General features: G+C 39.6%; 1 protein-coding gene across 1 annotated transcript in view; it reads left to right on the plus strand.

Annotated features, from left to right (window-relative positions):
- Positions 1–15,038, plus strand: part of man1a1 (mannosidase, alpha, class 1A, member 1) — a 200,314-nt gene that overhangs the window by 79,020 nt on the left and 106,256 nt on the right. Inside the window, exon 3 of the mRNA XM_049589654.1 lies at positions 8,438–8,553. Coding sequence (XP_049445611.1) covers positions 8,438–8,553 — 116 coding nt within the window. The remainder of the gene's footprint in view (positions 1–8,437; positions 8,554–15,038) is intronic.

Here is a 15,038-nt window from a genome sequence, read left to right on the forward strand (position 1 = left end):
TAGTCAGGGAAAAAGGTTTATTAATTCATCAGTCAGTTACACACAATAAAGGCTTAATGTTTTCAGATGCAGTTTAATGATTTAAATGATGATGCTGCCTGACAGCGGGGAGCAGAAAGCTTCAGGGTAAAGGACGCCACGGATTGAGTCACATTTCATGTGACCTATAGTTGCAGGGCTGACTTTTATTGTGGGAGTGGAGCTTTGCTTCACGTGGCTGCTGTGACATAATCCACAGCGTTGTGCTCAGGTTGAATTGCACGACCTCTGAAGAACAGTGAGAGGGAGATACGAGAGCCTCACCAAGGAGCTCAGTGTGACCCAGAGCTGGAGGGCACAGCTACTGCTGAGGTCACGCTTTGTGTTCACATTGTGCACATGATGCAATCCACATGGCATTAACTGTACTTTGCTTCTTGTTCCCAAAGAAACCCACCCCACAGATCTAGATATTATATTACGATGCTCACTTAAAGGTACAGAGTGTAGGATTTAGGGGAATGTATTGGCAGAAATGGAATATGATATTCATAACTACCGTAAAACTTCAATTAAAAGCCTAGTCCCAATTCAGATAAACAATTTGAACCATCTTAGCTGAGCAACAGTTTGATTTAAAAGGAAGTAAAGGCCTGTCCCATACAGACACCTGTCCCAAATATAAGCCTGTCAAGTCCAGTGATTTAAGCAAATAATAGCCCACTAACTGCCAATGTTGGTACTTTTCAAAAGGCATTTTTAATTGCTAGCAAGCTCGGTTGAAAATGAAAAAACAACAACAATGCTTTGAGATGGCTGTCAGAGATGGCAGAGGTATGATCACTTAATCCTGTTTGAGCTATAACAGGTGGTGTGTTCCACGTTTGATTTCCCAATTGCTCTGGGAAAGAAGAATAGAGTACTGTCAACAAACTGTTACCTCTGGAAATCGCCGGTTTCGGTTCAACTCCGAAAGTAGCACCCATAATTCACGCACGGTATCATGGGGGCTAGGAATAAGGTGGATAGGAAATTGTTGAATTCAGCTGCTGTTAAACTGTTTCAGGATGACGTTGTGTGTTCACCAGATTAATTGGCCGACTGTGTTATACTTCCTACTACGGCTGGACGGTATGACCTAAAATTTATATCACACTATAAATCGAATCCCTTCACGGTAACAGTATATATCGCGGTATAAATTTAGGTGTAAAAGTTATAATAGAAGTGTTTCTGAATGGGTTTTGTAGTCCCTTAGCAAAGCTAAATTGATAAAAAAAACAACAACAACAACAACAACAAAAGCAAAGATATAATGTATTTTTAGAGCATTTATTGTGCAGAATGCAGATCTCAAAACTCAAAATTAAAACCCAGTACTCTATGGTGCCAAATGTCCCCTGGGATCTATATCAAAAGGTAATTTCCTTCTTTTAGCAAAATCCTAAATGACTGAGTTGTGTTTTTTCCACCTGGACCTTTATGCTCTGCCATTTCTCCTCTAATCATCACGCTGTAACCTGTGACAGGCTGCCATGATACCAAAACTATCACACATTCACATATGGAGTTTTTTGTGGAGCCCCTAGCGTCACATAGGTTTACATTACCAAAGGTTTATGACAAACTCTCTTGCCAAAAACCAACTCCCGTGTGCGCACGGCGAGAGAGGAGAGGGAGAGATGCTGTGCTGCTGCCAGAGGAGACACTGAATGAGTTCCCTCTGAGCGGTAAGTCGCTAAAAGAGTCTGAGAAGTCCGGGGCTGTTCATAAGACATTAACTCACTCACTCACAAGTTCTCTAGCAACACATGTTGCAAGTGCTACGCTAAATCACGGACGTGAACCAGCTCCTCTTGCTTCGCTGTCTCTGTGCTCGCAGCCATTTTCACACTGAGGCAGGTGCGATGACGTCATCGACGATAGGATGGTAGAGAGCAAATCTCTACCGTGGGCCAAATTTATATTATTTCTACCGTCTACCGCATATACCGTGCAGCCCTACTTCCTACAAGTACTTAATCTTTCACCAGTGATCCTTAGCTGGCCTCACTGACTGTTGCTATACAAGGAAAGGTAGTTGTGCCAAGCCATGGCAAGAACAGCCGCAGGCAATCCAGCCACACTTGGACAGTGGAAGTGTTTGCAGAGTTGTTGACTAGATTAATTACTTTAATCTGGTTAGCGTCAGCAGTAAGTGAACACAACTCCAGTACAGCTTAGGTTAACAGGAACAAAGGTAAACTAATATGAAGATGAGCATTGTAGCATGTATGTAGGGTGTTTAAAGGAACAGCAGAACTCATTTTAAATGCATTAAAAACATTTAAACACACAACAAATGGTTCTAAATCAATCTAAATGTGGCACAGACACCTCTGTGTGGACTTGTTGCTTCATCCCTGCTTCCCCAACAGAAACACCAGAAACACACACAGGTAAATTGTTATTCCGCCCACTGTTTATAGATTCAAAATGCAATATATACTTGACTAAATAGATAGAGCTCATGTTTGCATTTTGACCTCTGTCGACAATCAGTGGTATGTTTCTGTGTGTGTGTATGATAGAGAAAAAGCAGCATCACATTTGTCAATCGCTCTCAATCACTCATGCACACTCCCACATCACGGCATCACAGATTACAGCTCTGTCTTTGCCGCCTGATTGCGTGAAGTGAAGGTTATTTTGTTCTGAGCAACCAAACAATGCATCACTCTCCTGTCTGACACACACACACACACACACTAAGCACACACACTAAGCACACACTAAGCACTAAGTCAGTGTTGTTATTGACCAGTCATCCACACTAATAGAGTTCTGTACCAGCTCATACTTAAGTTTGTAACACTGAACCGCAGTAGAATGCACTTTGTACTGGACATACTAAAGGATATGACATGCAGGAGTGTGTGTTTTTGTGTGTGTTAACTTTAGAAGAAGGGCATCTGCCTATACAGGTGATGAATGAAGCCTGCAAGGTGTAGTGCTTTCTTTTCTTAATACATCCATCACTTCCATCTTCATCCATTTTCTGTTGGACGAAGAAACTCGGGGAGGAAAGGAAAGAAAACAAGCCGAGTGGATGAGGATGAAGGGAGCAATTACAGGGAGGAAAAGGAGATGAAGGAAGGATAGAGGTACTGGTACTGAGGAAGGAGGAACGATTGATGGATACCTCATTAGAGGACAAGTGACTGCAGGAGGAGGAACAACTGGATGGATTGTGTTTCATGGCACACAGGAATGGAGGGACTGATACTGTTCCTTAATGACTTTTGGACCTTGAGTCTCCCATTTCTTTCTGCCATCCCCTCTACCATCTATCCTTATTCTCTGTCTGGGAACAGAAAGGTAATGATTCTCCTTGTCTTCTGAGGACGCCGGCTCTTTCATTTTTCATCCCTCCACCCATTTCTCTCCATTTCTTTCCATGTTCTGCTTTATTGGCCATGTCAAAAAGGGCGATGATCATACAAGCAGACAGGCCTTGTTTGCATGTTTGTCATTGAAGCATTCTCCGAAGAACTCAATGCATTCACAAGCTTCACCTCTGATGTGCAACTCTGTGATCAATGATGAAGATAAAAAGACATCCACATTTTAAAATGAGGGATTGAATTTCTTCCCAACAGAAAACAAAGCTGGGAGAAAATATTTTTCGGAGAAGGCGATCCCAAACTCTTGTTTAATGATGTAAAAGCAAACGAGGCTTGTTGTGGTGGGCGATAACACTGGTGCTTTTGGTGTTTTTTGAAATAACTTTTCCAATATATGTATTCTCCCACTGCAACAAGCCTACCACCTACAGCAGGTATCCTAAGGCCCTCCTCCCCTACTGCTTTGTCTCTATAGAAGCTTCCGAGACTCTCTCCTCCTCCGCTACCACTCATGTTTTACAGAAGCATCATAGACGCTGCCCTCTGCTGAGCCATCTGCTAACTCACCATGCTCGCAAGTCACAAGCAGAAACAAACTCCTCGGCAGCAACACACATCACCTCCAAGATCAACAGACTCTGCTCTCACAACCTCACAGGCCCCAGATGAATCCCGTCTCAGTTTTCATAGTCTTCCCATCTGGACACTGACACAAATCCTGGATCTGGTAACAAGTTGATTCTAGCAGATTTCTTGGTCCCTCATGTTCCTGAACAATCTGTCTCGTAAACATCAGAGATCCTTTTGATTAAAGCCCCAATTTGTGATCACAATAATCTGTGTACTTTATGAACAGTGTCAGGAAGGCGGCTAACTAATTATTATATTATCTCTGCCAAGCAGGTCCTGTTTTCGGCTCAGTTTGTGCGTTTATCTGTGTGATTGTTATGAGGATTATGGAAAAACTACAGGCATTATTTTCATGAATCTTTGTGGAAGGGTGTATCATGGGCCACAGAAGAACACCTTAATTTTTGGAAAGGATTTGAATCACGGGGCAGATACACAAATTATTTTTCACTTTAGTTAAACTTTCTGTACACGTCTGGGGTTGGATTGCCTGCACACGGCTTTTGCCTCAAACATTACAAGCAAACACAGAGGTGACACATGAGACACGAGTCTGTCTCATTCGTGTGAACGCGTTATCTCAAGAACACCTTGAGGAAATTTTTCCTTACATTTGATACAAACATCCACCTGCACTCAAGGATGAACTCATAAGATTCTTTTGAATGATCACAGGTCAAGGTTGCGATGACCTTGCATCCATCTTGTTCTCATGCTTTTCTTCAAATTTGGCACAAACATTCACTTTGACTCAGCAATAAACTGATTAGGTTTTGATGGCCATAGGTGGGGTTTTTTTTGCCATAACACAAGCAGTAATATGCCAATTATGACAAAACTTCATCTTTTAGGCTAAAATAAAGAAGTGATGACTTTTTATATCCAAAAGGTTAAAGGTCAGCTTCACTACGATATCAAAATTTTCTGCATGATAGATTTTTCTGGACATTATTTGACATCACATCAAAAACAGAAGGGGAGACATTTGGTCAGATACTGAATTGGTGATACTAATTTTTCGTGCCAACCTTGAAACTGTGCAGATTGCATAGATCTATGTGTGAAACATCATTGTTTTCACAGACATGGATGTAAACTATAAGAGAAACTTGACTGGTGCTCGGAGGCATACAACTGTGGGGCGGTAACTGTAGTTAACTTTTGATTTGAATGTCATTTTCATGTTATCCACAATGTTCCTATTCGGTTAGTATTAATATTAAGGATCTGGAATGATGGCAGATTTTAGTAGAAAAAGATCCAACATTAAAACTGTGTATCACACTATCTCATTGGGAGAAATTTTGTCCCAAAACATTATATAAAGGGAATGAATCATGTTATCACCCAGACCTATATACGTATAATCAAATTTCAATTAAAGGGGGCTATACCCTTTACAGAAGGACACGTCATAACTCTTTTCACATATCTTTCGTTTCCGCTCTAACATATTCATTTTTTATACTAAGTATTAGTATCCTGCTCACTCTTTGACCATCTGTACCCATCACATCATACACACTCACACACACATACACACACATACACTCTCAGATACAGGATGAGCAGTGAGGGGGAAGGAAGCACAGTGACAAGACAATGGACAGGAGGAAAGTGTCTTGTCCTCTTTTTGTCGCTCTGGAGGCTTCAATGGAGTGAAAATATGAGATGGATGAAAAACAGGAAGGACAAGTGACTACAAGAGTAATAAGATCTGCTGACACCTCCAGTCACATGCTCTCTCTGTCCCTCCCTAAACCCATGACTTGAGGCTTGCCCAAACATTCAGTAAATTACAAGTTTATGCTTGATCACACTTGTATTGTAAAATTTGAATGCTACATTTTAATGTAGGGTTCACAGTACATGTGATACTCCCTTTACCTCCTCATTATTATCATCTGTCAATCTTACATCTTCTTCTCCTTAAAGAATTAGTTTGACACCAAGTTGATACCACTCTCATGTCTGTGAGTTAAGTATGATGGTGGAGCCAGTAGGTTATTAGCTTAGCTTAGCATAAACACTGAAAGCAGGGGAAAACAGGTAGTAAGTACAAAAAATCACTTAGCATGTATCTCAGAAAGAAATGTAAAAACTGTGAGTTGCCAGATACAGTCAACAAACTGTTGTTATAGTTCTTTCTCAAGCTTTGGAGAGAGTCATGCTAGCTATTTCCCCGACTTCCAGTCTTAATGCTAATCAGCTCCTGGTTTTAGCTCTGTATTTAACGTGCAGATACAGTAGAAGAGTGGTACCAATCTTCATATCTTCTCTTGGAAAGCAAAGTATTTAACTATTCCTTTAAAACCTCTTAGAAATCCGACAGCCCACCCACGGGCCCTTGTGAGATTTTATTTGATTATTGTGATATGTAAACAGTTGCTTTGTTTCAGTGATTTACTCATACGACCTAATGTTCAAAAGCTACGCTTCTTATGGTTCGACTGATGTTGATTCCTCAATGTCAGAATGGTGGCTAAAGTCTGACCTTTGACTGACTCCTCACTTGAGCCAATAGGAGCTTCCTTGCTGTTGCCATGACCTCAATAGCCAATGAGGGCATGTGTTGAAACAAAGACCCTCGTTTACTTCATAAGGCCTCAAAGCCCATCAGTAGCCAGCGATTGGCCCAATGGCTTATAGGTCTTGTAGTCAATGACACTCCTTACATCCAGAGGAGTTTTTAACTCTTTCTTGGCATCATAAGCTGTTCTAATTGTACATAAATGATAAACAAATGGCTCTCTGTTGTCTTAAAGGAGAAAAACAATCTTTCTCATCATCTCTGTATACAGTTGGCTTGTTTTTCACTCAAGATCACACATTCAGTACATTGTTTTACCCTCATTTTTGAAAGGCTCCTGGTCAGAACCTTAGAAATATGTAAAATGCATTATCCAGCTAATACCTCCCAGTTCTAGTCATCTGCAGCATCTTTTTTCAAGAAAATATAAGGGAAAAGATCAAAGAAAAACCTTTTATTTCAGTGTGTTGAAACAAATATAGCTCAATGACAGAAGCACTTAGAGTGAATCTAACTGTTGGGGGGAAAACTTTTAAGTGTTACCTTTGAGTTGAGACCATGTATGTGGACTCACTTGTTCTAAAAATGGAACAAGAACAGCTTTCATTTAACTTTGGGTATGCCTTGGACAGGCGTTTTAGGTGAATTTAGGTGAATTATACAGGACATTAAAGAGGTTTTAGTACCCAGCTTTTCAGAGTCTTTCTACAATATGTTTTGGTATGAATTTGTTAGGATTAAAAATAAAAGATAATGAATGTGCTATACACTATCAGCAGCTTTATCCACAAATGTTATTTGTGTCTGTTGCTCTGTAATCATGATCGTCTTCACAGCTAGTACCCACATTCTCATCTCACTGTGGCGATTTCAAAGAAATACCAATATTTTCTGTGAACATAGTGCTACTTCTGTTCTGATGGACACCAGTGGCCCCGCGCCTGTAGCTGATGATTCAGCATTGTGTCTAATGGAAAGCTTTTAGCTGCCTTTGCATCCTCCCACTACTTTACAGAGGGAAATACTGTAAACCCACAGATTTACACAATCATAAACTTGCAGCTTTCTGGCTTTCATCTTGACTCTGCACAACATTTTCAAACTTCTTGTGGTCTGACTTGGACTGTTTTTCCATATTATAGCTATTTTAGTGTCTTTCCTCTTGTTACTCCCTGCCCCTATGTCGCCGCTGATGTTTTAATTTATTACTTACTTTCCCGTTTCTCTTTCTTTACCTCCCCATCTTCGCTTTTTTTCTTTTTCTATTTCACCTCTAAGTGGTCAGATAGCTCAGACGGATGAGGTCTTGTGTTTATAACAAGTATGTTAGGACTAAAAGCTTTGCTGAAGGCACAGTACTGCATGCTGATTTATTGAGCTCCTTGGCACATACGCATACTGAGGGGTTGAGGTAGTGTAAGATTTGTTAAGGGGTTTGGGTAATGACAGCACTGGAATGATGGTTTGTGTGTCTCTGTGTGTCTTCCCTCCTGCTATGAGGCTAATCACTAGAGATGAGCAATATTCCCTGCGTTTCATCAGTGCCGATAATCGCTGCCTTTCACCATCTGTCGGGCAAAATAATTTATTCAACCTCCAAACATAACTCCCAACTTCTGCTGTTTGTTCACAGCTTCTCTCAGTGAGAACTGCTGCAAACACCTGTTGTCATTCATACTTATAAAAGGAGCGCTACGCAGACTAACAAGCTTTTAACATTTCAATGAACTTCATTGGAGTTTTTGCTCATTTGAAAAGTTAAACTTGTATCCAGCTTCCTTTCCAGCATTTCTTAGTTTCGTTTAGAAGACGGATGATATGTAAAACTCTCCACTGAAGACACAGCAACCTTTGAAAATGTGTTTTTAGAAAATCTGTAATCTATTTCTAACATTTTTATCTTTTTCTCTTACAGGCAGTATAAAGGGAGCAACAATAGTGGATGCTCTGGATACTCTCTACATCATGGAGATGTCTGAAGAGTTTGAGGCTGCTACGGATTGGGTTGAGAAAAACCTAGACTTTAATGTGGTAAGGAAGTGTGTGCGTGTGCGTGTGCGTGTGCGTGTGCGTTTGCGAGTGCGAGTGCGTGTGCCTGTGCCCGTGCCCTTGTGATAATCAACTAAATTGATTTTCGCAAAAGCCTCGACCCTCTACCATAAGCCATAATTCAGTCAATAGAGGCTTGAATCATTTATGTCACTGGTAAAGAGGAGCCCTGAAAAGAGCTTTAAAGTCCAGGTGTTAATGTACCTAATACTCAGTCTTGATTTAATTAAAGATACATGAACTAGAGGCTGACATTTTGACGTGAATCCTGTGGGTTACGTTATTCCTGTGGGAATCCTGTAGGATGGGAGTCAATTTCTCTATTCATCTGACTGGAAGCAGGCAAGACAGAAGTCATAATTACAGTATGTCAAAGTTTGTAAAAATGAAGTGCGAATATGTTCAGATACATTTTTTTAATTGTCTTTACGGTATCGGGATGGAAGAGGAGTCCTTTTTCCGGAAAAGGGACGGGACAGGAATTTTTTTTTATCTCTGCGAGCTGTGAGTCTGGAAGGGAACATTCATTTAAAGTCGTGTTTCTATGTGTGTGAGTGTGTGTATCTGTCTTTCTGCAGCTAATCTGGTAAACTACTGGACCTATCAGCCTAAAATTTTGTTTGCACATGTAAGTCTGTATGCTGAAGGACCGCTCATGGTTGCAGTGATTCAGAATCGTTGAAAAACCCGTTTTGTTGACAGTTTAATACCGTCATTGACTGCTGACTCCTCACTCCTCTTTACTAGCCAGCAAGGGGTGCAAGTATTCTGGAAATTGGCACAGCTAAAAACAAGAAGCCTTAATGTTTGTTGCAGGCCAGATTTTGTCCTTCAATGTGGCTCAAAACGGGCACACAGAAAAGTTTGGTATCATTTTAAACTAGAGCTACTGCAGATTGATTCCATACCTGATATGTTATGAACCACCAGGCAATTTCACCTGGTGGAACTGCAACCTGGGTTTCATACCACACCAGGAGCATTTTAGAAGCGGAGTGTTTTGCCTGCCCAGTTTTGTAGACTTGTAGATTTTGTGTTTATCGTTATTATTTCTTGCTTGTGCTGTAGCTTATAGACAAAATTAATACCGTTCAAAGTTCAGTTATGAACGACATGGGTCAGATATTTGTGGCTATGGTTTAGTCGTCAAAAATACATGAATTCTTATAATTTAATTGTATCTTTATGTCATATACAGTGCCTGTTAGCAGGAAAACTTTATCTGCTTTGTGCAACACACTGCTGCTATGTCAACAAAAGATGAGGCATTTATTTTTTTAGGTTCTGGGACGCTTCTGAAAGGTGCTGCGCTGCATCTCCTGAATTACAAGAGCTGTCTAGATTGGCTGTGATCAGCTCGGGCGACATTTTTACTTTGTCATAGGACTAAGACAAGACAGGAGGTTTTTTGTGGGAGTGGGATGTAGATAAGAACATTGCCGCGGATAAACAAATAAGACAAACAATTTAGCAGCCTGCAGTAGTGTTTTACATAAAAAGACACAAAAGTCTGAAATAGAGTACTACTACAGCCCAGTGTTATTTATAGTTTGTCAACTGGGTTTCATTTTTGAGGAGAAATTGATGCTGTTCACAAGTCAACATCCTAGATTTCATGCTTTCCCACCAGCACTTGAATGCAACACATAATATGGGTAGTTATAGTTCAGAACAGTCTGGTTCTGGTGTAAATCCCAAATCTAGATCACCACCTGTCTGCTGAGTTTCTGCCAAATCTGTCTCTAACATTCTGAGATATGTTGCTGACAGACACTCAGGAGAGAAAACATAATCTGCCTCCAACTTGCATGTCGTTCGAGGATGAAAAAACCCCCAACACTTGCCAGAAAACTGTTGGATCAGAGAAAAGCAGGGCGGGATGTTTACCGTCACTAATAAATGATGCAAGTATAACAAGAGGAGATGATGTTTAGCGGAGCCAGTTTAAGTGAGAGAGACAAATCTCTCTGAGGTATCCGTATTCTGTTGTCTGCTGCGTATGTAATCAAGCTGTGTCAAAGTAGTGATCAGTGTTGCATCCTGCTGTCACCCACAACAAAAGAAGCACAGTTTTCTCATTAAAACACTAAGAAACTCTTGAACCTTTTGAGAGCTCTTTGCCAAGGACGTATGCTTATACACAGGACTCCCAAGGCCCATAAAAGTTTTATTTTAAGCATATAAAACAGAAGAAAATACGTAATTACATTGATGCCACTTTTCAAAGCCTGAAAGTCACATTAGCTGTTTTATTTGGACTTTTAATGGCTGTGATTCATTTGGACACTTTGTACTCATTATGTGCATGACCTGATGTATGATATAGTCCTAAACTTTATACAGAGACATGACAAGATGAGCAGGGAGACATCTAACTGGATTTCACCACATGTAGGTCAGTGTAAGTGAACTGTTATATACAAGACTCTTGATGGTGTCCATCAAGATGTTTGAGATGTGTGTGTATGATCAGCAAGTGGATGGAAAAAGGCTTTGATGTTGCAGCACTTAACCATACCCCCCCATCTAAGCTGTTTCTATTGGTGTGTATTTTTGCATACTTGTACATGGTACATAGAGATGACCGAAAAATGTATTTTAGCAACAGAGTGAGGACATTTTTGCAAAGTGAGGACATTTTGGCCATTCCTCACTTTTTCAGAGGCCTGTTTGAGGAGACTTGGTTTTAGGGTTCAGGTTAGAATTAGGTCTAGGTTAAGGTTAGGCATTTAGTTCTGATGGTTAAGATAAGGATAAGGGGCTAGAGAATGCTTCATGTCAATGAGGGTCCTCGCAAAGATAGAAGTACAAGAATGTGTGTGGGGTTGTGGGTGTTCCACTAACTCACTGAAAGCAGCATGTGAAAATGATGAAGCAAAATTTAAACAACTATCAAAAAATATTTTTTTAAAAAAGAAAATATATTACAAATGTATTGTGGTGAGGGACAACACATTAATCAGGGTCTTCACTAACTTTTGCTTGTAAGACATTATAAATACATGATAACTGGTATAATTAAGTCATAATATAACAAACATAATGAGCTCAGAATTGCTTTGTGTTTTAATATTTGATGTGATAAACGTATCCTTAATGACCTGATATCAAAGCTAATGTAATTTTTTGATGCCTGGATGATTAAATTGTAGAAAAAATTATCCAGACCTCTTAATGGGCTCTGCTGGTAACACAACACTTAAAGGAGAACGGCACCAATTTTCAAAATTCATACATGTTCATTCATGTTTTTCCATGGTCTAAAACAGTCAAAAATACTAGTAAACCTGAACAACTCTCCCAAATTCAAAAGATAGAGTGCTTATAATCAAGCTTGTGATGTCATAGGACAGGGGTAGGCAACTTGCAGCTCCAGAGCCACATGTGGCTCTTTCGCCTCTCTCCAGTGGTTCCCTGTGGCTTTGACAAAAAAGTATGGAAATGGATCTGTTATTTTTTTAACATTTAAATTTATCATCATTGTAAACTTTAAGAAGTTTTTATATTCTCCAGCTGTAAAAATTAGGGATAGACCGATATGGATTTTTTAGGGCCAATGCCGATACTGTTTTTTTCCCATCACCCTTAGCCGATAACCCATTATGGACTGCCGATTTTCTTGAGCCGATATTTGGGGCCGATACTGCTAAAATAAGAAACATTTATTGAACAGTAAAAAATACTAAAACAAGATGGAAAGTTGAGGTAGAACAGGTAGAATATTATTATTATTATTATTATTATTATTATCATACATTCAAATAAAAAAAAGAGTTCAGTGCTCTTAAATCTTCCAGCAATGTCTTTATAAAATAAACAAATATTTAAGCTGAAGCATAAATAAAACAACAACTACTGTACACAGTAGGATTCAACAGCTTTGTTCAACTTAACCACATACTTTCAAATGAAAAAAAGTGCCAGGAAAAAATAAATCTGCGAACCCACCCACGTATCGGCCGATGCCGATACAAGTAAAAAAAACTCAAATATCGGCCCGATATATCGGCCGGCCGATGTATCGGTCTATCCTTAGTAAAAATGTGTAGCCTATACACCAGTTAAGAAAAATGTTATAACATTTCATTAACTGAAATGTGTCATACATCTATGACCTGGAACCTTTTCTCTAAATTTTGCCAAATGTCAGTAGCAGTAGCTAGTCTTGAGTCTCCCTGCTGAGCTAGCTATGGATCCAGATCCAGAAAAGGAAAAATCTTGGAGGAAAATAGAGAATTTAAAAGGGTGTGAACAGGTTTGTTTGCTTTTACCATCAATGCTGCAAAGTGAAATTACAGAATAATCACGAATAGCCCACTGCAGAGTAGCCACCTGGTGGTAAAACATACCAATGAATGCTCATTTAAACCTATTAATAATGTTGATCAGCTGATTTACCTTTATGTAACTCTCAAATATATTTTGCAGCTCCAGACAGATTTTATTTTTTATAATTACCTTGGTCAAAAATGACTCCCAAGACAGTAAAGGTTGCTGACCTCTGTCATAGGGTATTAAGTCTGGAGCTTATCCATAGACATTGAATGATGACAGATGTTCTAGGTGACACTGAGAGTACTCAGGGGAATTTTCTGAGTATATGGGTACATTTTCTGTTCCAGAGCTGAGAACACTACAATAGAATAAAGATCATTTGGGTATAAAAAAGAAAACATACATGCTGTGGGTCCACAAATTCAGTCTCCCATTCATTGTCTGTGGGGCAGGTCTAGACTTTATACCCCATGACATCACAAGTTTAAAACTTCTGGCTTTGAACTCATGTTCTCAAATTTTGACTAAGCTTTCCTAGGCCATGGAGATAACACTAGAATTTTTAATTTAGGTGTTTTTTTTTCTTTTAATGTGTTACCAAAGTTATTGAAATCATTGTTCTTAGATGTTTTAATTAAAACAGTCACAAAAAAAGTGCACTTCACCCAGGAATCACAGGAGTCGCAGAACTCTGTATGTGTGGGTGTAAGTGTGTGTGTGTGAGAACAGGAAATGAGTGTATTGACTCTGATTCCTCTTCCACAACGTTATCAATAAAACCCAGAGGGGTGAAGAGCCAAAAATATGTCTAATGGATCCATACTCAAGTCTATTACTGCTTCTTTAGTGTGAGCACACACACAGACACACACACACACACACACACACACACACACACACAAAACGTATTCAAATGCAGCTGGATGACTAAGTACTAGAACTCTTCCTGTGTTTGATATCAGCATTCTCCCTTTCCTTCTTCCTCTCGTGTTTTCTAGTTTTATTTTTTGTCAATTGTTATTTTTACACCCATGGTAAAACGGGATGATGTGAACTGTATGAGCTGCTTAGCATTTAAATACATACACACCTGTGCACACACGAACACACACAGACACCAGTCTAGTTTGACTTCAGTTAATTGAAAGGTGCAAAAAGCATGTGGGGTCTCCATGGTAAGTTAATCAGGTTTATATGCCAGTAATGGAAGGGTTTATAATTAGTAGTAGGATTGATTTATTTATGATTAAAATATTACACTTTAAAGTTGCAAAATAGAGAGAAAACTATCTTCAGATAATCTCATTTCTGTAATGAACAACAGAGTTAATAGGCTCATTGTAAGTATAGTAGGAGTGTATGTTTCTCCGTGCTCATTTCTGAAGCACTTATGGACTTTTGCTCGTGAGCTTAATGACAGAAATATATAGATATGCGAGACACACACGCTTCACCCCTTCCCCTTGATGTCTGCTTTGATTGTAGCAGGATCCTCATTATAATATCCCTGTTAAGAGCTTGTCATTAGGGAGAAACAATGCTTTTGTGCAGCCCTGACTGCAAATGTGGTTTACAGATACCACCACACCAAAGAATACATCCGGTCCAACATGATATAAACGTCAAGCACTGTCATGAAATATACTTTCACATTAGTTTTAACCTCCCTTACTGTACTCTATGCAAAACCGGATGCCTATTCCCAGGTCGAGGCTTGCCACACCTGAATTTTCAGTGTCACAGCAATCCCCCGTGCATAATGCTGCCTTATTTACATCATTACTCAGCAGTCGTCCCGTCACTCAAGCGGCAATGACGCAGCGGGAGGCCCATTGTTTTCTGATCTGCTTTGTTCGTCTGCTGCAGTAGCATAATGTTGAGAGGTAAAGCTCACCTCCGGTACTCCACACTTTCTCTTTAGAATAAGTGCTTTTTAATGGAAAGGCTGTTATTGTGAAACCACAATGGGAAGGGATGATTTGAATCTGTTTAGGTTTGCTAATGTTACCGAAGTATTGATAAAGATTTTCTAAAAATAGATGGAGACATTTCTCCTGGTGTACTTGGGAAGTTTGTCTGAAAGATTACGTAGACAAGGGACACTCAGCTTGCTTTGCCTGGGTGCCACTTTTGTAAAATGACAGGAGGCCAGGGGCCAGATAATAAACAAACATTTATTATTTATCAGATAA

This window comes from Epinephelus fuscoguttatus, linkage group LG11 (assembly GCF_011397635.1).
Source record: "Epinephelus fuscoguttatus linkage group LG11, E.fuscoguttatus.final_Chr_v1".
Taxonomy (NCBI): domain Eukaryota; kingdom Metazoa; phylum Chordata; class Actinopteri; order Perciformes; family Serranidae; genus Epinephelus; species Epinephelus fuscoguttatus.